Source organism: Leucoraja erinacea, chromosome 28, assembly GCF_028641065.1.
Source record: "Leucoraja erinacea ecotype New England chromosome 28, Leri_hhj_1, whole genome shotgun sequence".
NCBI classification, from domain to species: domain Eukaryota; kingdom Metazoa; phylum Chordata; class Chondrichthyes; order Rajiformes; family Rajidae; genus Leucoraja; species Leucoraja erinaceus.
Genome location: NC_073404.1, coordinates 10213706 through 10241161, shown reverse-complemented (window position 1 = coordinate 10241161; position 27456 = coordinate 10213706). Strand labels below are relative to the sequence as shown.

At 39.5% G+C, this 27456-nt stretch overlaps 2 protein-coding genes across 5 annotated transcripts in view; one reads left to right on the top strand and one right to left on the bottom strand.

The window, feature by feature from the left end:
- rnft1 (ring finger protein, transmembrane 1) overlaps window positions 1-17990 on the top strand; it is a 44769-nt gene extending 26779 nt beyond the window's left edge. For 2 of the 3 annotated variants that reach the window (XM_055657694.1, XM_055657695.1), the window contains exons 8-9: window positions 1432-1533; window positions 1620-4211. In XM_055657694.1, coding sequence (XP_055513669.1) covers window positions 1432-1533; window positions 1620-1754 — 237 coding nt within the window. In that variant the 3' untranslated portion in view covers window positions 1755-4211. Of the gene's footprint in view, window positions 1-1431; window positions 1534-1619; window positions 4212-17855 lie in introns of those variants that run through there. The other variant, XM_055657696.1, reaches the window with a different exon arrangement.
- LOC129710580 (ribosomal protein S6 kinase beta-1-like) overlaps window positions 8808-27456 on the bottom strand; it is a 63891-nt gene continuing 45242 nt past the window's right edge. The window contains exons 12-16 of one of the 2 annotated variants that reach the window (XM_055657692.1): window positions 27226-27303; window positions 22656-22763; window positions 20642-20754; window positions 18230-18301; window positions 8808-18105 (exon numbers count right to left, since the gene is read on the bottom strand). In XM_055657692.1, the coding sequence (XP_055513667.1) occupies window positions 17862-18105; window positions 18230-18301; window positions 20642-20754; window positions 22656-22763; window positions 27226-27303 (615 nt within the window). In that variant the 3' untranslated portion in view covers window positions 8808-17861. The remainder of the gene's footprint in view (window positions 18106-18229; window positions 18302-20641; window positions 20755-22655; window positions 22764-27225; window positions 27304-27456) is intronic. The other variant, XM_055657693.1, reaches the window with a different exon arrangement.

Here is a 27456-nt window from a genome sequence, read left to right as displayed (position 1 = left end):
GAATAAGCGGTAGGCCATTTAGGTGAGGAAAAACATCTTCACCCAGAGAGTTGTGCCACAACTCTCTGCCACAGAAGGCAGTGGAGGCCAATTCACTGGATGTTTTCAAGACAGTTAGATTTAGCTCTTAGGGCTAAGGGATTCAAGGGATATGGGGGGAAAAAGCAGGAACGCAGTACTGATTTTAGATGATCAGCTATGCTGGCTCGAAGGGCCCAATGACCTACTTACTTACTTCCATCCTGGCATGCAGGGCAGCAACGAAGGTCCTCCACTTCTGTCTGTTGTGGGCTAGCTTCTGGACATTACCCCAGGTCAGGTAGCCCTGGAAGTCCATCACGCACAGTAGTGTCGATTCCTTCAGTTGCTATTTCCGTAACATATTTGTTTTACGAGACATAGTTGTTAACCCTGTGCTCAATTTCCAACCTGGAGGACCAGTGCCTCGCTCTTCGTCTCGCCTCTACTCTTCGACCTGTCCATCGTGGGAGACCCTAACAGGAGACTAATCTCCTGCTGGCATCGCTCTAGGGGTCACTGAGACACACAAGCTCCCCAACCATGACAAGGTTGCATGGCCTACTCCTGCACCTGTTTTTTTTAAAAAAGTGGTCTGAAGAAGGGTTTCGGCCCGAAACATCACCTATTTCCTTCGCTCCATAGATGCTGCTGCACCCGCTGAGTTTCTCCAGCATTTTTGTGTACCTCCTATTTTTTTTTAATGCGTTTCCTTAAATTTGTAAAAATCTTGATCTCTACATACTCGGCAACTGTCTTGGCACAACCCTCTTGGCTAGGTTTACTGCAAAAGCTCCAGTGATGAAGGACTTCCATTACAAGAGATTATTCTTGGCGTAAAGCAGCTTGAAAAGGAACTAGATGTGTAGAACGACTTTAAAAAGTTTAGATAAATAAATAAATGGAAAGATTGTTGCTGTTGCAACTGGAGTCAAGTTAAAATGTTTACTAAACAATCCAGTGTAATTTAGAGAAGGCTTTTAAAATAAAATCTTGCAATACCTTAAGTTGGAGCAGACACAGATAATTTATGGCTTTCTAAAATAACATGGATAAATACTCAAAGGGAATGTTGTGGGCTGTGGGGAAACATGCAGGGATGTGGGACTAGCTGAATTGCTGTACAAATATGCAGGGGACTGTCTCGGCAAATTGGGATCTGCACTATAATATTGTTGAATCAATGAAGATTGCCTGTTGATGTGGCCACTTACAATCTGTTTCCTATAAATGCACTCTTCCATGCAGACTAATTGCCACAGCATCCAACCACTTCACATTTCAAGCAACTATTACCTCCACCTATCTAATCGAAATGGTTGTTTTGTTCTGGTAAATTAGCAGGTAGAGTGAATATGGAGACATTTATATCAAACATTAATACCAAATAAAAACATTACTTTTCTGTTTCAGCATTATGGGATTGCTGCCACCAAACATCAGTGCAGTGACTCGGGAGATATTTGCCCTATCTGCCAGACAGAATTCAGAGAACCTATTCTCCTCGTTTGTCAGGTAAATATCTTGAATCAAGGAAAGTTTTTAAATTTGAAGGATGCATTACCTAGACTTTCTCTGAACTCTTCTATTTTATCTGGCAGCACATATTCTGTGAGGAGTGTATCTCACTCTGGTTTAATCAGGAGAAGACTTGTCCTCTCTGCCGGACTGTGATCTTGGATTATGTTCAAGCCTGGCGAGATGGAGCCACTTCCATCCACCTCCAGTTTTACTGACCAGATGACTAGGTCCTGTTGTTGACCAATAGCAGCAGACCAGTACTGAGTGCAACCAAAATTTATCAACTCTTTGGAAAGATATTTTCAAATTTTTCTTAATAAAAACAAATGATAAAGATAAATGCTTTATTTTTTAAGTGAATATTATTCAATGGTAATATTTTAATTGTTGACATAATAAATGTATTGTTTAATATTACATTACCTGTTACCAATCTGGAAATATTTGCATTTTGGCCACAGATTTTCTGTAGCTGCTAAATCAGGCTGTGGGTTCAGATTTAAGTATTTATAAATGTTATAGTAAATTGTCGTTCACTATTTTCCATCTATCTCAAAGTCTTCTAATTTTTGTAATCGTTTATTGTGCCTGTAAATTACTGCTGCATTTTCTTTTGATTAATTCCAAATTAATTAAGACTCATTGGAAATTGAAGAGCACCAGATTAGTAAACTGATGGAATTAGCATTGGAATTTAATAAAGCTCTCTGGGATTTTTTTTTTAAGCACAGTAATTATTTGGTGGTCTGGCATCCGTGCCTATTGCATAGGAATATAATTTGGTTTCAGCAAATATAGTACTGACAGTGAGGTTTTTATTGTGGGAATGGGTGTTGGAAAGATCTAAGTCTAGTAACTTGAAGCTGCCAAAGTTATATAATTTGATAATAAACCAGTTGGTATTTAAAAACCCTATTGTGGTTCAGCTCTTAAAAGTAAAAGTGGGCAGATGCTAACATTTCAATGTAATGGAGTTTGCATATCAGTACGGCTGTAATATATGGAAGCTGAATGGGTTTCATAAAATCTTCAATGAAACACAGTGGAAGCCCATTGTAGCTGTGTTAAGATGTGCTTCCCTCACATTGAGAAGTTGGACATCCCTAACATGGTAGATGCAATATCAATCCCCTTCTCTTCCCAAAAAGAACCATTCTACCTGCCTGTGACAGCGATCATTTTATTTAGATAGGATTAGGATGAGGGAGTAAAACAGTAAAGTCAAGATAAGACAAGTTAATTGTGGGACAAAACTTAGCCTCAAATTCCTTTTACGACAGTTGAATTACATTTATTAATGGGAAGAAAAGGTCGAGGACCTATTTTCAGGATACATTCAAAGCAAATTAACTCCAGATGGCTTAATTGATGGTGTGATGAGATGAAAGGTAATGGGCATGACAACCAAGGTGGTCTCCAATAATTTCCCACATGCCTGCCTATTTACGAGAAGATCAAAGATGGGCCTTCTCTACAAGTTACTTAATGTTCCCTCCATTCTTTCCCCCTTTAATGCAGAGAATACCAAATATCACTTACCCCATATCAGCTGTAGTGATCAACATTTGTGGCTGAGACTATTTTGCTTCAAACCAACGCAGGAAAAACTGACAATCTCTGCCTTTCGGTTCCTTCGTGCCTTGAGGTCAACCAGCACATGTAGTCCAACTATTCTGTGCTGCCTGCTTGGCATAATGTGTTCAAATGGGCAATTAACAGTATCATTAGTTTGGAAACCAACTTCATTGTTTCATACAAGAGGACTGGATGCGGCACCTGTCTAATCCTGGGACTCAGGGAATCACTATTCCAGTACTGGGAAAGGTGTTAAAATAAATCCCACAGTAATAGTTTTGCAGAACTAGACTGCCTTATCATTGAGATAAAACGTAGAAATTACTGATTGCTTCACACATTTTGCTTTCAAGAATTTTATATGTAAATAAAGTAGCCCCCATTTGCTTGCACCTCCCCCATCCCTACTCTCTCCCCTCCCCCAACTCCAAAGAATGCCAGAGGGTGTTCACCCATCAGTTTTGCCCCATCACTACTTATTGATACATGCAGGGAGACAATGCTCCTACATTAGCAGCTGCTGGATTACTTTTCTAAAATTGAAAATGAGGAATATTTTTTTAAGATCTTTTGTATGGGACTTCTACAGTGTCCATTTGCAGATCCCTGAAAGTGGTGGGAAAACAATTACAAGCCTGAACATTTTAGATTTTTTAATGAGTCTTCTTCCTACCTGGGTGTATGCTTATGACAGTATCTGAACTGAGATAGAATCTTTAGGTAAACACAATCAAAATAGGTACTTTATTCTGATCAGATGGAGCAAAGGGGACCGTGAACATGTTCTGTGAGTGCTAAATCTCAATCATACAGTACAAGTGCAGCCTCTGCGCCAAAAAGCAGAATCCAATCTAGACTAGTTGCTCACTTACGGGAAGATGGGATTCAATTTCAGTAAAATTAAATCAAAGCATTAGCCCAAAATGTGTATTTTTAATAACGTTAGCCAAGTAGACATTCTGGACATGCAGATTTTCCTTTGTTCTGCATTGACAGTATTGTTTGTGACTTTTCTTTGCTTGGGAAAATTCATGGTGTAAGAAAAATATTTTCCTATAATTATCTGGATTAATTATAAATAAAGTGATTTATCCCACGCCGATTTGCTTCTTACTTCAAGTAGTCTTTACTAAGATTGGTTAAAAGATAAAATGTCTATTTGATATTTTTCATTTTATGTTAAAAATTGTATAACACAAATAGAAACTGCTTGCCTAAATATAGACTCAATGAAGTTCTATCCTGGATATTGATCTACAAAGCACTTTAATCATTTATTGACCGACTGAAATGTCATTTATTTGGAGAAACTTGGAAAACCTTTGAGCAAAATGGAACAAATCCATAATACAGTACCAGGTCAAATTACACTACCAAATTATAGTTTATGCTTTTCCAATCAGATGCATTAATTTCAAATATTTAGGAAAAAAAGTTATACAGTGTATAGCAGAAAATCTGCTCTTAAAATCATCAATTGTACCAATCTTTACCTTAAGCAAATATACTGTTTTGAGACAGAAAATCCCCAGACTTTTTGGTGGAATTCATGCCGGCTTGTCTTCACATTCTTCAGAGCTAGAAGATTAAATGTTATTATACTATGGCTAGATAAGTACATTTTGAATCTACTTGGCTTGTCACATCTTTTCTGTAGCATTCAAGGTCACGGCTTACCGCAAACACCAACGTTTTAAATAAACACGAGTCTTATCTAGTATATCATTAATTCCCTAGTTCCACATGCCATGAAGTTTTAGTCAAATGATTTCTATTTGTTATATTCCATAGAACAAAAATTTCTGCCATTAAGAATTTAACCATATTAATTTGCAAATTAGCATACCAGGAGTGTTTTGATAAATGGAACAAAGCTCTCTATTATTATGCTTTACAATGGACCTACAATTCTAGAATGAATAAATAGGTTTAGTTCCAACAAACCCAAATGTTCCTCAAATGATATCATTTCAGAAGCAGCATTTCAGAAACAGTAATTGAAGCAAAATATCTGCAGTCACTGGAAATCTAAAAAGATAACCCAGAAAATGTCAGAAACACAGATACATCAGTGTTTGGATAGAGCAATAGACAATGTTTCTGGTCAAAGACCTTGCATCAGAAGCAAAAGGAGGAACTCAGCATGCCAGGTAGCATCTGTGGAGGGAAATAACAGTTGACACCTCAGGTCAGGATCCTTCATCAGGTAGTTTTAAATTGCAGGGTGTGGGGGTTTGATGGTTTAGAGTGGAGACCAGTTAACAATAGCTTTTGGTGTTCACCGTTTGAGATGAGAAAGTTGGAACATTGAGATTCAGAACAGAACAATTGTAGGAAATCTAAAAAAGTAAATGCTGGAAATTTATTAGTCTAATAGGCAATATCTGTGGTGCGCAAAAAACAAAGTTATAGTTCTAGAATAGATGGATGACCTTATGGGCTTTGGCAGTTCTGATCTCAATTCCCCTTCCCACACTGACCTCTCTGTTTAGCACTTTGCTAGACTCATGCGGTGAAGTTACTGGGTTGAAACTGTACTATAGCTATTCATGGAAGTCGGAAATAAAAGACACAGTGAAATACCAAGGCCATTTTACTTTGGAAACTTTTATTTTTCCGAACTGGTCAATGTATTTGAGGATTCTCTCTCCTTACACGCGCTTTTAACCTTTCCAGATAATTTAATGTACAGAAGCTTATACAATGTCTTCTGGAAATTTATGTGGGTGATTTTTGCTGCCCTTCTCTCCATGTTATTTTCAGCCTCATTATCAGTCAGTTGAACTTCTCATCACAAATTAATGCCAACTCAGTTTAAGCGCCCAGTCACAGTGCCATCACAAAAGCTTCCAGTAACTATCCCCACAACTGATATTACACAAACCTATTGGTTGAGTCATAAAACTGCAACATTTTCTAGGAAGCCAACAAATTGACCACATGACACCATAAAGGTCTCCAATCCTTATGTTGAATTTGGATATTAGGATAATTTCCCTAATATTGCAAAGAATGAGGACATACAATGCCCTCCATAATGTTTGGGACAAAGACCCATCATTTATTTATTTGCCTCTGTACCCTCACAATTTGAGATTTGTAATACAAAAAATTACATGTGGTTAAAGGCCATTTTAATAAATTTTGGTTTCACCGTGTAGAAATTACGGTAGTGTTTATACATAATCCCACCCCCCATTTCAGGGCACCATAATGTTTAGGACACAGCAATATCATGTACATGAAAGTAGTCATATTTAGTATTTTGTAGCATATCCTTTGCATGCAATGACTGCTTGAAGTCTGCGATTCATGGACATCACCAGTTGCTGGGTGTCTTCTCTGGTGATGCTCTGCCAGGTCAATGAGCTTTGAGGCATTTGTTTGAATTTGAGCAGATAGGATGTGTCTATACACTTAAGAATTCATTATGCTACCATCAGCAGTTGTATCATCAATGAAGATAAGTGTGCCAGTACCTTCAGCAGCCATACATGCCCAGGCCACAACACCCCCACCACCGTGTTTCACAGATAAGGTGGTACGCTTTGGATCTTGGGCAGTTCCTTCTCTCCTCCATACTGTGCTCTTGCCATCACTCTGATACTGTATAAGGTAATCTTCGTCTCATCTGTCCACAAGACCTTTTTCCAGAACTGTAGTTGCTCTTTTAAGTACTTTGTGGCAAACTGTAACCTGGCCATCCTATTTTTCCGGCTAACCAGTGGTTTGCATCATGCAGTGTAGCCTCTGTATTTCTGTTCATGAAGTCTTCTGTGGACAGTGGCCATTGACAAATCCAAATCTGACCCCTGAAGAGTGTTTCTGATCTATCAGACAGGTGTTTGGGGATTTTTCTTTATTATAGAGAATTCTTCTGTCATCAGCTGTGGAGGTCTTCCCTGGCCTCAGTCCCTTTGCGATTACTAAGCTTACCAGTGCTCTCTTTCTTCTTAATGATGTCCCAGTTGATTTTGGTAAGCCTAAGGTTTGGCTAATATCTCTAACAGTTTTATTCTTGTTTCTCAGTGTCATAATGGCTTATTTGACTTTCATTGGCACAACTTGTCCTTATGTTGATAAGCAGCAATAAACGTTTCCAAAGGTGATGGAAAGATTGGAAGAAAGACTAGGTGCTGAGAGCTCTCTTATACCTGTGTTAAAGAGGCATTCAAACATACCTGAGCAATTACAAAAACCTATGAAGCCTTGTGTCCCAAACATTATGGTGCCCTGAAATCGGGAGTACTATGTATAAACATTGCTGTAATTTCTACATGGTGAAACCAAAATGTATCAAAATGGCCTTTATTAAAATCTGACATTGTGTACTTTAACCACATGTGATTTTTTTCTATTACAAATCTCAAATTGTGGAGTACAGAGGCAAATAAATAAATGACGGGTCTTTGTCCCAAACATTATGGAGGGCACTGTATTTCAGTTACACTCATCCAATGGCTACTAAACTAAAACTGCCCATCTGTAGCCCTAAACCAACTCAACCCCCCCATAACTCAAGTTTGAAGTCAAACAAAATTAAGCCATTAATAAAAGTCCAATTTATCACCAGCTTACTGACCGTCACCTCCAGAAAAATCTGATTTCTATTAAAAGGTCTGAGGCAAATTTTAACCATGCACAAAATAAAATCACGTTTTAACTATCAGCAGTAGTGTCAAGTTGGCACTGTCATTTACCGCTTTTAGACCACATGGTCACATTCACGTCAACATGTTGCGCCAATTCATTAAATATGTTATCGTCAGGGATTTTATTTCACCAAACAGCAATAGGAATCTTGCCAGTTTGGAAAATGGAATTGTAAGATCAGGTGCAACGTCTATTTATTTTTTTTGGGGGGGGGGGGGGGGGGAAACATCTCTTTATCCTAACTGCTCAAAGTATTTGAGCAAGATTATCTTGCCGTTCATGTGCTTTTAACACAATAAAATGTTTAATTCTGGCCTCGCTAACATGCAACATACAAAGGATTTTCTTTCACATTACCCTCTGCAGTGCTGTCTTTTCTCCATGTTGTTTCCAGGTCATTGATCATAACTGCAAACACCTCCCAGATCTCTGCCGTAACATGCCCACAACAAGCAGTTGAGTGGATTGCTGGTTAGACCCATGGTTTGTTTCCGTCACGTTAAAGTCTAATAACCCTTCCACACAATTGCCATCTTGCAAGATAACCAAGGCATTGCCTGCAGCCTCCCCTCAATGACACAGATGAAGCCGGCAACAAGGAGGCATCGCCTCTTCTTGTTCATTCAGCCCCGTGTTCATCGATTCACTTGCTTTGCATTCACAGAACAAGCTCCCTTTACATCTCTCACCACCTGTAGCTATAAACAAAAATTAAAACCAGACATGCAAGATGAATTTAACATTTTAAAATAATACTTAAAAACATTACACATGCAGTGTGGGAATGACTTGGGGGTAAGACAAGAATATACTTCAAATCAGTTTACTCAAGCTGCCTTAAGCAATACTTGTAATTTTGCAATATTCCTAATGTATTCATCAGTATGGCTTAACTCTACAGTAAATGGGACATAAACACAAACTGTAACTACAAGTGGTGCAAATATGAAAGTAATTGTACTACTGGTGATATAACTGTCATATCACCAATTACCATAATTGCACGCTTTTTTCATATGAATTCCAAGCAGACAACAGTGTTCATTCAAATTTGCCTTTTAATGGGATTTTACAGCTCTTCATTCATTGACCAATTTGATTTCAATAATAAAGCTGAATAAGTACAAGATAATTAGCAAGGAGAAAAAAATGCAGCTTCACACCATTTTTACTCAGGCAACAGTGTAGTTCTCTCAAAATAATGAGGCAAGATTCTCCAGCAGTAAAAGCACCATGCCAAAATACTGATCTCAGAACCAAAGGTCACCCAAGAACAGGTAAAATGTTCACACATCTTTCAAGTGATAAAGTGAGATATTTGTGCTATTTTCCTCTTGTTGGAATGAAGGACTGGGGCAAAATGAGTCTTGTTACTCTTTGTTCTACACAGCCAATTGTAACTAACAGGATTGTCCATGCAAATAAAGATGGATCTAATCAGATGCATAATGGATGCTTGAAACTCCGACTGAACATGATAGAAAGTTTCAAACTGTCTCCTCAGCAAGCACCATTCATTAGAGTAGCAGAGAATATTCCAAGTTATACATAATGCATAAGGTCTAGCAGTAGTGATCACTGCACCAATTTTCTCTTAGTTCAATTCCTTTAATTGTGGCACCAGAATTTACATCAAGGTCCGAGTTAGCACAGGTCGTACTTTAAACAGAATCCAATTCCCTGGTGTTCGAGATGCACTAAAATAAATTCAGGAAAAGTCCTCCCAACAGCTGGTGAAAGATCTGACTGTGTCTAGAATTCTTTCACATTACCAGGGATATTTACTGTTGGGTGCTATAATTTTCACCGATATCATTAAAATGATTAATATTTGACATATGCATCCGCCTGCTGGATAACTTTACAGATAGTCATAAAACAAAGAACCTCTTTTGGTATTTGGGGTCCATAGATGAGGGGGTTCGAAAGGGGGCTGGCTGGAGAAAGAAAATGTAATGACTCGTTAACTGACTTCAATAAATTGAGAGCTGGCCATCGCAATGTAATATATTCAGAAAGTACTACCACATTCAACCAGCCTCTATTTACATCAATAACCATCCACACCAATGGGAAAATGTCCTGATATGTGTATTTGTTGCCCAAATTGCACCAATTTCTAACATGCCAAACGCAAATAACGATAACCAAATTAATAGCATAAGCAGGAACAGCACATTGGTATTGGCATCCACGAGCAACACGGCTTTCCAAACCAAATCTTCCCTCTGTTGGGACAAAACCAGCCAATGCCAATTTAAATTGATGCAAAGTTCCAAATGATGGGCAAAACCTGTTCGACACTTGTATCTGTTACAATCTTGCCACACCAAGCTGAAAACTTAGATGACTACAGTCCTATTATTAAAAATTACAAAAATATTTTTCTAAACTTGCTGCTAATGTTAAAGCTAAGAATTAGTGTCCACTCTGGTGATTCAATATTCTACCATCTTTAAGTCTACATTCTGCTTTTGTGACTTGATTCAGACAGCTTCATAATTGTGTGCTTCACAATGTCTATAATGGTAAGGATTAAAAAAGGGTCATCTCAGGGAATGATGAATTCAACTGTGAACAGTGAAGAGTGAGGTCTGTGATAATGTTAGGGATTCCCTGATGTTTGCATGTACACACACACACGACTTCCACGTTCATCCCATAGACCAGTAATGCTAATTTGCAGAGACAATGAATTGCAGCTACTGGCATCTTCTGTAGAACCCAAAGTCCTGGAGTAATTCAATGGGTCAGACAGCATCTTTGAAGGACATGGATAGGTGATGTTTCAGGTGGAGAAATTACCCATCCATGACCACCAGAGATGCTGCTTGACCCACTGAGTTCCTCCAGCACTTTGAGTAATGCCAACTGCCATCCACTTCAGTACAAAATGGCAGTAATCCAGTGCAAACGTTTTCTTAGTTTGAAGGGGGGGGGGGGAAGCACATTGCAAAACAAACACTGCACAGAAAGTCAGCTTTCCCTTTGGTTGACACAGAACAGAAAAACAAGTAAAACAAAGTAACTTAACGCTTCTCAGAAAGCCGGTCCATTTTAAAAGATGGCCAATCTGCTAGTTTCCTTGTGTATTTTTCAAAACTTCATGTTCCCAGCATTTGCAGCTTTTCTTTCACGGGGATTAGCATTTTAGTATAAAAGAATATATTGTGGTTTAAGCCAGCAATTTAGAAGCAGATGCGGAAGTGTATGCTGCTTAGACAAGACACCCATCATACATTTATTTAGAAGATGACGATGAGTAACTTGAATATTATTAAGAGTGTCTCGTTCAGCTGTCTAGTGGCTCATTGGTTTAAAGTAGACTGTGGCCTGGTGCTGAGTATGCAGAAGGGTGGGGTTGCAGTGGAAGTGAAAGAGTGGCAGGGGTGCGCAAGTGTCAGATGTGCATCTGTGCACATGTATTGATTTAGTTTAACCCGATTTTGTCAAAAGGAGAAAGCGCAGTGCACAAATGAAGAGGTGTAACCCTCAGTTTGATGTATCAATAAACATATGTTCAACCATGATGCGCACCACAGTAAAACAGCAGGCCAACACTCATTTTCTAAGTTCTTGCCTGATGAAAGAGTGACTGAGTTGCTAATGCAAAGCCCTGCAAACATGTGAGAAAAGGGCATAGGCAGGAATGGATCAATCTTGCATCATTAGTATGCATCATACAATCAGCAATTTATGGATGAATGGTTTTAAGGGCTTGGCTCGGTCATCTTTAATTTGATGAGAAGTCCAGGGTCCACCGTTCATCTTTTGCCCGACTGCAGGTTTGAGATAACTAATTCACTGTATGGGCAAATCTCAAGCACAGACCAACTTTTCTAAAGTTCAGTATCTTCTATCAAGAATTAGATTAATCAATGTCTTGATTTTGTAATCATGCTTGTAGATATACCTAGCAATTAATAATGTGAAATCCAAACTAACCCAGGGTCCTGTTATCTGCGGAAACTGAGTGGTTGCTGGTTTGGTTTGGGTTGCCAATGGCAATAAAACTGCTGTTTAGGCAAGCCTTGCATGAACTGATGACCAACTCAACCCCAGCAAAAGTACAGGCTCCACTTGTTTTCCTAGAGAAAGCAAGCAACAATCTAAAAGTGAGCGTGTTTGAAGATCAAACAAATGATAATTTAAGCAAATAGTACTGGAGGTGAAATATACGTGCACGTGTTGCATGTTGCAACAAGCAATAATTTCTTTCTGGAAGTAAAAAAAAAAACACCATTTCCTAAACTTCATATACCTCTAAAGAGATGAACTATTTGGTTAAGTGACATTACACTGCTGCGTTGGTACAAGGCAGTTTTTAAAATAACATGAATACCTCCAGACGAGGTCTTACCCAATGTTGGAGTGAGATTACCCGCTCTTCCAGCCCAGATTTAAGATTCAAACACTAACCTTTAGCAGAGAAAACTGAGATGATGATAAAGCAGTAGCGTGAAGGAAGCAGTGAACTATTGTGGGCGAGACCTTTCCGTTGGGGATGATACCAAAACAGTCTCTACAGTCTCCGTGAGATCTAGCCCGCACCAAACTGGCTCAACACTCAAATGCAAAACCAAATCCATGACAGCTGAGAACGATGAGACAAATCCACATATTTCCATCTCTTTACCAGATTCACAAACTCAAATATACATTAATGGCAGTTTCAACAGCTACATTTACAAACAAAAATAAATTTAATAGTCCAAAAAGACTACACATTCATGAAAGTTGAAAAGCTTTGATAAACAAACTGATATTTCTCCTCTTCCCCCACAAATACATACGACCTACAGAATTACAAAGTAACTAATAAATCTACAACAGAAAGGCTTGAGGGGAGAGGGGAAAAGGAAGCACTTTATAAAATGTTTCTATTCTATTAGTCAAATCAACCAGCCACTTTGGCTGCAAGGAAGATTCAAATAGATCATACAAAAATAAGGATTGACAAGAAACTTTCATAAATCTGTTAAAATACAATGCCTAATTTGCAAAGATTATTAAACAATTAGGCAAATCCATTTTGTTTTATTTACAAAAAATAGGGGGGGGGGGGGGGGGGGGGGGGGGGGAGGATTTGCATAGTTTGATCTATCACCTTCCCAAAGAGCCTACCATGACTACAGCTACCACTGAAATGTCTACCACCTTCATTTTCATTGAAATTCATCCCTTCCCCAATATAGGATGGCCTGAGTCAGAAACACCATCACTGTTGGATGGAGGAGGCAATGTGGTCTTGTGGAGGAGAGAGGAAAGAGAGGATGGAAACTTGACAACGCCAAGACCTCTTTCCCAACCTCAATTGGTGAACGTTTTACTCACACAAAATTCGAAACTTTCCATGTAGGAGCAGCTCTCATTAACCCAGTGTTCCCAAGAGGATAGTTTATCTTCAACTAAGTGGCCATTGTCGCTGTGTCATCCCAGGAGGGGAGCGGATACTGATGCAAATTAATTACAAAATAAGGGAAAACAGTGCATGAAATCAAGAAAATTCCTTGTTTAAAACAACATTGTAGTCTGCAGGCCTTCAAAATCTAACCTTTACAATAAATCTATATATGTAACATTCTTCACTTTCCTCTTCCTCTTTCCAATATTTCCCCCTTATTTAAGTTAGGTGCGCCAAATTATAGAGAACATATAGAGAAAGAAAAAATAGATGGAAATGTCATGAACAAAAAGGCTTAAAACCTCTGAAGAGAGCTGAATTAACCGCCAGACTTTAAGCCTTTTTGAATTTTAGAATATAATTTATGATTGTTTTCCTGGATGTTAAAGAGCTTAAGAATTTTATATTGAAAGTTCAGTACAATTCTTTGGAGATGCTGGATGTTTTATTTAAGAGCAACAAAGCTCATTTAAAAATGTTTGGTGTTGCAGTCACAATTTTGAAAAACAGCCTTCACATGATTGCAGAATGCAATATACAAAAGATTGACTGCAGAATTAAAAGTAATTCAATGCTTAATTGCTATTTTCTACAGTCACTGTACGATATCTATGAAGCAGTACTGAAGTACAGCAAAATGTAACCATGTGCTGCCACAGGGCACATACTTTTATTCCTTACACTTTTCCAGTTACGTGGTGGGTAAATGAATGCTTGCCAATCTGGTAGAATATTGTTGGAAACCATCAACAAGTGTCTGAAAGCATAGGACAAGCAATAAAGGATGCTGAACCGATGTTCTCTCAACCTTTTAACTTCAGCATCACAGCCTTGTCCTATCGAATATTGGGGTGCTAAAGACATTTGTAATCCATTTACCAGCAAGTGCATGATCCAATCCAATTAACCCTTTTTAATTTTTCTTGCACGAAAATGAGATTGGACATTGAATTGTACTTTAACAATACAGCCAAGCAAACCAGAACATTATTCTCCTTCAATAACATTTCCATAAAAAGTATGACCCATTTTCAGTTCTCTCAAAAATCAATTTCAAAATTACTTAGAATTGCAACCTGTCATTTTTTTTTGGAACAATTTTGAAGTACTTTATGTCATTGATTGTAATCTTATTTTGAAATGTATAAATAAAAGTTATTTGTGCATTGAGCAACTGTAGGCTAATGGACTGCTCTAACTCAAGCTCATTGTGTTACTCAAAACGGGGGGGGGGGGGGGGGGGGGGGGGGGGGGGGGGGGGGGGGGGGGGGGGGGGGGGGGGGGGGGGGGGGGGGGGGGGGGGGGGGGGGGGGGGGGGGGGGGGGGGGGGGGGGGGGGGGGGGGGGGGGGGGGGGGGGGGGGGGGGGGGGGGGGGGAATTAGTCCTGGAAGGCAATTCACAAAGCTTTTTTAAATCCCATGATCCTCAGCGTAAAATGAACTGGATTTGCTCAAAATCCAACAGCCCCAGTACTTTGTGCTTCGTGAATAATAACAACTATGAATTCAAAGGTGCTGGTCTTTATCCTTCTTTGATACTTTCTATTTAACTAGAACAAGCATCAGAGTTTAGCACAAATGTCTGTAGTCCCCATTAAAAAGGGCGTATAATAAAGCGGGAGGTAGTTGGGCTGTTGTGAACTTAAAATATAAACATTAATATAACAGATTATTTTACCAAAAAATAATCAACCAACCTACCTTTTGGATAAACAGTAAAACTACTCTTCCGTGACAATATTCTCTGACTAAAATGGTTAGCTATAGGACTTATAAATTTCAAATGTTTTTTGGTTCAGGAAACTTGTTAAAATTTCTCCATCAAACTCTCGCATGATATTAGAATGAGGTGTTTTACTGGCTGACAGTGTTCAATCTCAGTCTGGTACAGTCGGGACATAGGTTCGCACCATGATTCTCTGCTCAGAAAGGAACTGTGGCATGTCATGTTGCCACGAAGGAACTGATGCTTCACTCCAAGACCAATCACCCTTGCCAGCTGAAGTATTTCCACATTCCAACTCAACAGAAAAGGAATTGGGTGACTGCAGTAAATTATGAAATGATTTATCTATATTTCATCTTGAACACCTTTCAAAAGACTTACAAAATTTATTTTTGTTCAACACATTGGGAACATAGCCAATTTCAAACATTGACAATGCTTGCTGTAGCCTACCATTCACAGAGGCACCAGGAAATAGAAAGCAATTTTAGCATTTCTGAAACCAATCAAAAAAAGTATTTGACTGGTTTGAGTCTGCCATTGATTGGGTACATTGCCAGCCTCAATTAGCTAGGTGGCCTGTTTCAGTATTGACGACCGACTGGGAGATTTGCTCAGTCTCACAAAATCGTGCAGCAAGTCTGCATGTTATAAGATTTGATTCCAAAGTTTCCCACTTTTTGCCATAAATGATCAGAATTAACTCCGAATTAGCACGTCCAATGAAGGAAATAAACTCAGTTTTCACAAATCAGAGAACTGAAAATGGTGCTCCTGGTGCACTACAAGACCCACAGGTTTTCGCATGTTCTCCTGAATCATGTGCCATTGTCAACCAAGATTTTACTCAAAAATTAAACAAGCCAATCTGGCTTGATACTATTTGAAGCATGAATTTTTAAAAACAATGGAAATAATATCTTGCACTATGATGCTCAACAAAGTGGGGTGTGGGGAGAGATGGAGCTAACAGTCAACTACCTTAATCTGAATTTCAGGAATTAACACACTGAAGCCAGTCTTTCTTTGTTGCTTTCTTGCTACCATTTCTCGTGCTTCAAGCTGACGACCTTTGCTGATAGTGAGGCCGTTTGGTTTGCCTCGATTTTCTACTTGAAAACATAAAAGGTAAAATGTACTCAAACAAGGTTCATTGTGCATCTTCACTCTAGCTAAGATGGACTGTGAAAGGGCAAGGTGAAGACCCGTAACAGATTGGGAAAGGGCGAAGTGATGACCCGTAATGGAATGGAAAAGGGTGAAATTATGACGTAATTACTTGGAGAAGAATTAGGTGAAGATTTATAAACCTGTGATAAAAAAATCTAGATTGAAGTAGCAAAAATAAAATATAATATCTAAAGACACAGCACACAGGCCCAAAGAACAAGAATTGGCAAAGTATTTAGAAATTCAATGAGAATCAAATCAGTGAAACAAATAGCTCTGTAACTGCCTTTTCATGTCTCTTTAAGAGCTATATGTGTATCAGCCACTTTTAAACTTGGATTTAAGCTCTCATATCGTTTTGTACTCAAAAAGGCCAAATGCATGCCAGACTGCCTTTGCATGCGTAAAGGCATTTATGGCTTGTATCCTATGGCTCAACCAATTTCAAGTGTAGAAACAGAGAAAAAGCAGTTTATAAAGAAAACAAGATTGAGCACACGCTTACACTTCACACTGATCGGACCTGGAGGCCTAGATCACCGCATGGCGGATTTTGAGCAAATATTTGTCAAGTGACATAACGGAGGAAAGAATGCAGTGTACTGTTCAGCACCATGATTCCTTGGAAAGTGCTAATTGTCAGTTTCAGACTCAGATATACTTGAACCCAAGGGAAAATTTGCATTAGGCCGACAAGGTTTACTTTTCTTTCACCTTGCCTTCCTTACACTCACCTCATTCAGTGGGCTGGCGAAACATCACCTTTAGGGCCTCGGATTATTTTGACACCAACATGTGAATGCATTTTGAAGGAGATGCAGAAAGGAGAAATTTAAGAGGGCACATAAAGAGGATTTAAATAGGGATTTTCTGTCACAATGAGCGATAAATTTATGTTGGCCAGAGTTTAAAGTGCTTATCGCACACCATCACCTATATGGTGACATACTCAGCAGGCGGGATTGTGTTATTTCAAAATAAATCTATTCCAGTACTGTGATTACAGAGAACTCTTAAGAGTATAATTGCAGTAGGCAAAAAGGCAGATAATGTGGTAAACTTTAAACCTCTTCAAACATTAAGTCTGGACAAAGCAAACGTAGGCTTTTAAGACTTGAATGCACCAAAGAGTTAATGCAATTGTATCAACATGCACGCACAGCAGCGTGGTATTTAGATATTTTAATCCATGATCTCTCTCCATAAACTGCATTTACGTGGGCTCAAATGTATTATAACGCTGGTCCTAGCATCTGAGATTTTGAGCTCTTCTAACGGTATGACACGGTGCAATCCTTTACATCCGAGTGCAGACACACCGGGCATTCTTGGAACCCAACCTCACCCTCTGGACACACGCTTCAGTTTGATTGAGAGGTGTAGGCAAAGCTGTGCAGCAACTCTGCTTTTGGTAATACTGTGTTCATCAGGCACCTAAAGCAGGAAGATTTCTTCAACACCATTTACAATGATGAGCCACGGGCGTTTTCTGTTAATGTCAAGTGCAGAATCTCAAGAGGTGAATCACCACATGGGGCGTCAATCTCGCAAAGATGTTCACCATCCTACCAATTATTTTAATCTCCCTTTTTTTTCCGGTCAGTGATGTATGTTTTCATTGTATATCGGATCTGAACCGAGACTTCCGTGGACATTTTTCGTAAAGGGCTGAAGGGGGAGAAAGGTGGGGAGATTTGGTACCATCCCCAATTACACTCTCCCGTGTATACTCGGTTAGTGCTTGCATCCACAGTTTTCAATCGGTGTTCTATTTTCTTTCCCTGTTCAGCTGTCGTCATAGGTTCATGCGGAGGTGTGCTGGTCTGTTCGGGGGCACGGGATACGTTTGCTTTTTGAAAGGCACAGAACTCACGCCCATGGGATTCCGGATCGGCAGTGGAGCAGATGCCTCTCCACTAACGGTTACGTCCATCTGTTCCATCCCAACGTCCATGGGGTAGTCCGATGACCCACGACCTCTGGGCGGTTCCATGCCGGATCCCCGACTCCAGCAGTCGGCAGAAGAAAACTTGATCGGGCTGCAAAACAAAGAGGTGTGAAGTGGACTATTCATAGAGACCAATCTGCTTTGAGCTAATCTAAGAATGTTCAAAACATACATGGTGGGAAACCATCCAGCATCTTTTAACATTCTGTACAAACCTGCTTAAAAGAGGACCCACATTTGAGGCAACTCGCACACAAGGTGACCTCTCTCCAGCCAAACAAAAAAACCTAAAAAAAATTATGATTCATGTGAAATAAAGTATCACCAATATAAGCGGAAGAAAGAGAAAAAAGCAGAACTGACACAAAATTCAAGATAATTTTGGATTACACTCTGTACTTTGTCATGTGGAAATGCACAAAACATGGAAACTGAGCAAGTACAAAGTGCTGGAGACACTCAGTGGGTCATCTGTGGAGTGAATGGGCAGGCGACATTTCAGGTCGGGGCCCTTCTTCAGACTGATGCCGTCTGACCCGCTTAGTTCCTCCAACATTGTTTTTTTGTTCAACATTCTAGCAGTTGTGTCTTCATTTAGCAAGGTACTAGTGTTGGACACCTTTAACCCACCTTTTCCATTAATCGGTCTAGTCCAATCTTGAACATAAACATGAATTCCAACCTCAACCATTCAGCCTGGTTAATTATTGGAAGCCTACTGTCTATTTATGAACAAACTGAGTTCTTAAGAAGAATCCAGTAGGTTCACCGTCATTTCCATGAATTGTGGTTCATTTCCATCTTTAAAAAAATAAGTAAATACATTTTCAATGTCAGGCTCTCTGGGTTCTCCTAGCAGCCCCTTAAAGAATGGTGCAACATTTGCCAACCTCCAGTCTTCCGGAACCTCACCTGTGGTTAATGATGATGCAAAAATCTCTGCAATGTCTTCCCTGTTTCCCACAATGTCCAAGGGTGCACTTGGTCAGATTCTGAGGATTTATCTACCCAAATGTACTTTAAGTCTGCCAATAATTTCTATATGGTCCAAGACATCACTCAATTTGCCTCCAAGTAAAAACTGATGAGATATGTTAATTAAAAATCTCATCCATTTCATGTGGCTCCACACATAAATGGCCATGCTGATCTTTAAAGGAACCTATTCTCTCCCTTATCACCCTTTTACTCTTAATATACATATTTGGATTTTCCTTTACCTTGTTGCCAGATCCATCCCTTGCCCTCTTTTTGCCCTTCCAATTTCCCTCGTGTACTCCTACACTTCTTACAGTCGATGAGGGATTCCCTTGATCCTGACCCGATGCATACTTCCTTTTTTTCTGATCAGAGCCTCAACATCTTTTGTCAACCAAGGTTTCCCAAACTTGCCAGTCTTGATCCTGCACCCTAAAGGAATACTCTGTCCCTAAACACTTCCTACTGCATCTTTAGAAGTCTCAAATTTGCCAGATATCTCTCTACCTGCAAACAGTCTCACCAGGTCAAACTCTTAGTTCCTGCCTAATGCCTCCAAAATTGGCCTTGCCCCTATTTAGGACCTTAACCTGTGGACCTGTCCTATCTTTTTCTATAACAATTTTGAAACAGAGCTCCCGTAGGAAGCTCACAGACACAGGGAAAATGTGCAAACTCCGCAAAATTTTCCACATGGTCCTATATCCTGGTTTTCCTAATCAGTATCTCAAGAAAAATTTCCATCAATCTGTCCTCCATCTCTCCATCAGGTAATTTGAGTCATCCAGTCTATCTATATGTAGAATAAAATTCCCATGATTATTTTATCTCCATGAATCACTTCATACTTCTTTGCATTTTACTTCCACTGCCTATTTCACCAGCATATCTCCAGGGATATTGATAGATGCACAAGGATTGGGTACTTTTTTGCTGCGATTTTTAAGTAATTTCAATCAAAATCTGTTCTTCATCCTGGTTTGATCTGCTGTGTACTTCTAACATTTAGTGCATAGATTTCTAACTTCTGGGTTTGAATTCTACAAACATATCCAGTTCACCGAGGATTGAAATTCTTATGGGAATATGTCACAAGTGTGGAGTTGTCCGATACATGGGTTAGATGGGAACTGAGGGCAATATGGATGAGAGAGAGGGGTATTGCTTTTGTGAAGATGTGAGAGGAGACAAGACCACTATTCTGCAAAGATTAAAAGAATGAGAAATAATATTAAAACAAATATTAAAACATGCAAAATTCTCAGTAAGTTTGACAGAGCAGTGATGTGAAGCTGTTTCTCCTTGATGAGCGCTTGTAACTAGGGGGTCACAGTCTCATAGCTTGGGGTTAAATTATTTGGGAATGTGCAAAAGAGAAATGTAGTCACTTAAAAGGATGGTAAATCTTTGGGATAATTCTATGTTCGGAAGCTGTGGAGGATCATTTATTGATTACATTCAAAATAAGATAGTCGGATTTCAGGATATTACAGGATTCGAGGATAAGGCAGAAAAACATTGATGGAGAAGATCTGCCATGGTCTTGTTAATTGGCCAAACATTAGAGGGCTAGCTAGTCAGAGCCAGGCTGGTATTTTTTTTTTTAACTTCCTCTGTTCTTAGACAGAAGATAGAGATTATGGAATTACCTCACCGGAGTCCTAGGGCTGCCAATAAACCTGCGAGGTGAACGGATTTTTGGCTCAAATGAGAATTTTTCCTTAACGCTTTCCAGTACTGATGGAGCCACATAGGTGAATCCCTGAAACAGAAAAACAAATGGTGATGGTATTTTCAACCTTTTTTGCCAGATTGCAGTTTCACAAGCAACCATTGCTCTCTGATACATTGTTCATGAAATTATTCACGCTAATAGAGGCAGTGTAAAGTGACAGACGGTGGTAATCACAAGCGCATGTAATCTTGTCTCAGACAAGACGCCTGCACTTTCCATTAAGGGCATTGTGTCAGATTTCATAGGAAGATCAACTCTGAATCTTTCTCCTTATTTCTCACAATATGTTCCTTAAATGCCAAAGGAAAATATCCCAAAAGGTTCCTACATCTCAGAACTAACTCTGTAATCCCAATTCTCTTTATCAAACTCTTCCTTCCTTCGGAGGCAGGGTAGTATTGTCTACTTCAGGGGTTCCCAACCTTTTCGTCCTGTTTACCCCAGGCAACGTTTTAAAAGTAAATTTACCTCCACCCTGTTTTGTTCAGTAATTTGAGTTTACACTTCTACCATAATAAAGCAATTGACAAAGGGGAAATTTTAAAATACTGTTTTTAATATTATTATTTTAAGTTCCAGAATCAACAAATTTACCCCCGGGGGTAATTTTACCGCAGGTTGGGAACCCTTGGTCTACTTCAACCGTGTCTCCCCAAATGTACCTTAACTCAGGTTTGTACTGTCTCGACTAGGAAATCTCTTGGGTGCATACAAGTAAATAACTTCAAGAAACACTCTCCTCTTCTGAAGAAAGACTAATCCAAAATGGTAACTATCCCCTTCTCCACTGATGATGCCTGAGATGATATTTTCAGCATTTTCTGGTTATGAAATTATTATTTAAGATGAATCAGCAAAAATTGTCAGTGCCAGACCAGAGTGTAGGGTGGTCAGTGTTATTGTGGAGATACATTGCACCAATGACAACACAAATGGGGCAAATAGCCTGTATCATGTTCCAGGTGACCACTTTTTCCCATCCCGAGTTCACCAAACTCCATTAAAACACCCTTACTCAAGTCATTATTTACTTGTTACACACCCAAGAGGTTTTCCTCAATTGTACATCATGGCCCAGACCAGCATGACGATCACTCAACTTGATCAGCATGAAATAAAACAGCATAGGTAGTTCTGCAATAATAATCAATAATATGATTATTGATGAATTAGGGAACATTATGTGTATTATGTAGGGTGAATTGATTATAATATAATTGCAAACAGAAATTAGCATCACACTTATCAGGCACTAGCTGCCAGTTTCACTGCTGAAGGTGAAAGAGTTACTTTGGAAAATGATAAAAAAATAAACTGTCTTGGAAAGAAATGTCCTATTTGCATGTAACCTCCCCTCGGTGATCATCAGATATCATTGTCTCAAGAACAAAGGCTACCAGTTTCACCTCATGAAGCCATGTATGAATTACTTTGGAAATTGACAACCAATCGCTTCTATTGATACCTGTGCAACAATACTTCATTAATCAATGTAAGATAGCATGTCTTTTTTTTAAATCTTGCAGTAAATAAACTCATTACTCAGCTTTAGTTTTGAAAATCCTGCACAAAAAATAATTTTGTTATTGCGGCAATGAAACTCTTGCCACTAACCCTCCCTTTTACAGAATTGTTTTAATAACATGATTTTCCATTAAGTGGATTATTAGACACGCACCTAATGTTTCTAATCATCTAGAAATTACCCGTAGTTACAAATAATGACTTCAGAAAAGAATAAAGACATAGTATAAAAGGAGAAAATACTGGAAATACTCAGTCTGGCAATATCTGTAGGAGGGGAAATAGTTTCTATTTCCTCACCAGCTGCCCCAGTGCTGAATGTTTCTGGTACTCACTGTTATCTCAGATTACCAGCTTTCGCAGCACATTTTCAACACAACTCGTGGAATATCAGACAGACTTACCAGGAAGACTTGATTGGCACTTTCGCTGAGGGTCGAGTCATCAGGGCTGTCAACAGGTGTTTGCCGTGTGAACTTTGAATCAAACTGACTGACATCATCATCTGATTGCTGAAGATAAAAAAAGCAAGATTTATCTGCATCTGAATGACTAATCCCGAGGATCGTCCCATGTTTTGTCTTCACATTCATCTTTTCTCGACACTCAGCACAATTATGAATTTAAAAAGTATTTTGTTTATAGAGCCTAGTTAAACAATTACATTGGTGCAAAAACTCCCCAACAATTTTGAAGTACGACGTTGCGGCCAGTTTGCATGTTTATTTTGTGGGAACTTTCGCAAAACCCAATGCTCCTCTTAGAAGCAGTGGAATACACAAAGGAAATCTAACAGGTGTGTTTCAAGGGTAGGAGAAAACCAAGCTCTCAGATACATGAATTAAGAGAGATACAGCATGGAAACAGGCCCTTTGGCCCACAGAGCCCACGCTGACCATCAACCACCATTTACACCAATGCTTCACTAATCCAATCCAACTTTATTCTCACTATATTGTTATCAATTCCCCCCCCCAAACTCGCCCAAGGGGCAATTTAAGGAGGCCAATTAACCTATCAAGTCGCACGTCACATGGAAACGTATGCTGTCACAGAGAGACACACACACTCCACACAGCATCCAAAGTCAGGATTGAACCCAGGTCTCTGGCGCTGTGCAGCACTAGTTCTACCAGCTGTGCCACCCTGCAATACTTCTCTATTATTCCACCATCAGCAGGCAGCACTCCAATCATGCAGTTTTAATTTACGCTGACCTGTCAACAGAAGACCAATGAGAAAGCCTGGAAGGGATGCTGTTAAATGGTGGAAATAATAGAATTCACAATGAAGCGGATGGAAAGTGAGATAATGTAAGATTCAAGAGTGTACAACGGAGGAGCTTTGCTGATACGTCAGATATTATTTGTTTTTTTGTTCCAAAGTGTGCCCCAAGTTAATTTATGCAACAAGATGGTATACATAGATAGACGGATCATTCACAAGGCTGCTCTAACCCAAGCACATAATACTAACAATTATTTGTAGTTGTCTGTGTTAAATAGTAAAAAAAAAGTCAGCGCAGTACACAACCTACTCATAGTCATTGGTTAGTTAAAGTGACAGGTCTGTGTGCACTCAGTTCCACCTCAATTCAAACCCGCCAAATTACGAAATATTAAAATATTAGGGATTCTTTCTACCTCTTAAGATTTGAAAGCATTTTAAAGAAAAGATCTGGGGAATGCGGCTTCCCAAAAGGCGAAACAAAATGTCCTGAGATACAGATTTCGTATATTGAGCTGCTCAACAATGTTGGCTTGAGGGGCAAAGTGGCCTTCTCCTGTTAAACAAACAGCCTGTCCATTCCCTCCAGATGCCTCCTGACCTAATCAGTCCCTCCCAACACCTTGTGTTTTGTTCAAGATTCCAACATCTGCTATTTCTTATGTCGCCGATCTATTCTTGCTCCTACTTATCTTATGTAACAAGGAATTTGGAAACTAGCATGATTGAGCAGTCAACTTGAATTCAAGAAACAAAAAAGCAAATCTGTCAGAGCTTCTCAAGTTTATAAATAGCAGAACAGTTAATGGCAAACCAGCTGTTGTGGTGTACGTGAATTTCAGAAGGCCTTCAATACATTCACAAGTGGGTTTATTGCTAATTTACATAAGAAATATAGATAACATATTGGCATGGATTAAGGATAAATTAACACACATAGAAGTACATAGGTCATTTTTATGTTGGGAGCTCTCACCAAAGGGGTGCTCACATTTATATCAATCATTTTGATGAAGGATCAACAGCAAACACACAAATTTGCAGCTGATAAAGTGGGTGGCAATGTGAACTGTAAGGAGTATACAGAAGGGCTTCAGGAGAATGCAGGCAGACAAAGTGAATGCACATGGAAATGGCAGGTGGAATACAAAATGGCAGTAGTAGCATCATCCACTTTGGTACAATAAGAGAATCACTGAATTTATTTTGAATAGTGACCATTTGCAAGGTTTTTGTGGTCTCAGTGCTTCGGTGGCCAAGAACATAAATCACAGTTCATGTGTAGATGCAGCAATTAGAAAGGCAAATGCTATCCCTCCCTTTATTGCAGAGGACAAGAACACAAGGATCAGGGCAAACTGGATCCTAACACTAGTCACATCTTCCCATCTTCACCCCTTTCCTCCTTCCGCAAAGACCGTTCCCTCTGCAACTCCCTGGTAAACTCATCCCTTCCCACCCAAACCACCCACCCCCTCCCCAGGTATCTTCCCCATAAACTGCAGAAGATGCAACACCTGTCCCTATACCTCCTCCTTCGACTCTGTCCAGAGACCCCGACAGTACTTTCAAGTTAGGCAGAGATTCACTTGCACCTCCTCCAATCTCATCTACTGTATCCGTTGTCCAAGATGTGAGCTCTTAAACATCGGCAAGACCATACGTAGACTGGACGATTTTTTCACTGAACACCTTCATTCAGTCCGCCTGAACCTACCTGATCTCCCAGTTGCTAAACACGGGAATTCTCCTTCCCATTCCCACACTGACCTTTCTGTCCTAGGTCTCCTCCATGGTCAGAGTAAGGCTAAACGCAAATTGGAAGAACAGCATCTGATATTTCACTTGGGCAGCTTACAGCCCTGTGGTATGAATATTGATTTCTCTAACTTCAAGTAACCGTGGCATTCCCCCTCTCTCTCTATCCCTCCTCCACCACTCAAGTCGCACCAACTTCTTGTTTTTACCCAACAAACAGCTAACAATGGCCTGTTTCCTTTATCATCGTTAGTTTTTTGCATAGCTTTCATTCATTGTTCTTTATCTCTCTACCACCGTCTATATCTTTCCAAGGTAGACAAAAATGCTGGAGAAACAGTGGGTGAGGCAGAAGCGAAGGAATAGGTGACTTTTCGGGTCGAGACCCTTCTTCAGTCTATATCTTTCTTGTGACTTTCAGTCTGAAGAAGGGTCTCGACTCGAAACGTCACCCATTCCTTCTCTCCAGTCCCGTTGAGTTACTCCAGCTTTTTGTGTCTATTTTTGTTTTTATCATGTAGATCCTGGTGAGATCACATTGGAGATACTATTTTAAGGTCAGCCTCCCCACCCAAGGAAGGATATAGCAGGTGCGCAGTGAAGGTTTACTTAACTGATTCCTGGGGGTGGCTGGTTTTTCATATGAAGTGAGATTAAGCAGACTGGGTCTATATGCTCAAATTTCTAATAATAAAGGGTGTGCTCATGACTTTACAGGACAGATGCCATGAAGAGATGTGAAGAGCAAGAGGTCACACTCAAAGTTAAAACCGAAGGAAAAAAGTGCCTTCAGCCTGTGGGTAATGAATTATTGGATATCTCTACCCAAGAGTGCTGTGAAGGTTGAGCCACCGAGTACATTAGACACTAAAGGTAACAAGAGATATTGGGTTCATACAGGAAAAGGATGAAAGAATAAATGGCCTATTGTTACTTACTATTCCTATGGTCTGCTTTACTGGTTTTGCTTCAATAAAAAGCTAATATGGAATGAACAAGGTTCTTCCTGTGCTAGACCAAGTCTACAATTCCAATATCCACATTGAGGGCCAGCATTTTATCAAATTAACTGCTTTGAAAACAGAGCTCAACAAAGACCAATGCTCGTAAAAACGTTGGTAACTGGGTCCTCTAAAACATTTATCTACCAACTCAAAACTGTCAAATCAGCCCTTTAATAATTTCCAGTTTCTGTGAGCTTGCAAATTGATTCCTACACTATAATGGCAATTACATATCAAAATCATATTGGCTGCGAAATGCTTTGGGCATTCCAGATTGATGAATTGCAAGTCTTTTTGTCTTTGAGAGAAATGTGTTGCAGTTCCATCTTTCAGATAAGTTTTCATCGTGACTGTTCATTCATCTGGACAAAACAATCTCTCAGCATGCTCGAAAAAACACTGCACGGGCCTGGATAATATTCATCATTCAACTAGCAATAGTAACTGATTACCCGTCATAATTTAGGTTTTTCATGGGACTATATGCAATTTTCTCTGCCTTGCTTCCACAAATGATCAAGCTCAAGTGATTTTTCTTGCTACGAATTACATGAGACATCCTGAGGTCATGATCTGCGGCACAGACTTTTTATCAACTTTTCTTTTTAATAAAAGTAAACTCCTCAAAACCCAAAGAACCACGTGGAGCTTTTAGGTAGCTAACCCAACAGCCCAGGAAGAGCGCAAGTACAATGCTTGCCCTCTACAGAGTTTGCTCTATGATAACGCATGGACAGTAATTAATCCTAGTACCCTGCACTGGGGAGGAGTACAATAGAGGTTCTCTGCCCCAATGACTATTCACTGGTTGGTGCACAACCCTGGTGCAATCTACCATCGGCCCCAAATGCCCCTGTCAACCGCCATTTGCAGTATAGTTTCAAGATGATCACGAAGCAGGACATTGCTCTTCTTTAAATATGCACCTTGTATGTCAATAATCGGGAAGCATAAAAAGTGCTGAGGAAAACGCCATTACACTTACCAGAAATGGCTTGAAGGGCGGTTCAACTCTACGAGCTAAAAGATCCTCCCAGTTTGTATGTCTGAAGAAAGGATGAGCCTGTATTAAACATACCAATGGAGTCATTAATGAGGGACCAGAGTTCCAAAATTAAAACTCACATCAAATTAGTGCATGCAACATTAAACCTGCACTTAAAAAACAGAAACCATTACCAGAACTGGTTAATAATTTCATTTGTTGTAAATAGAA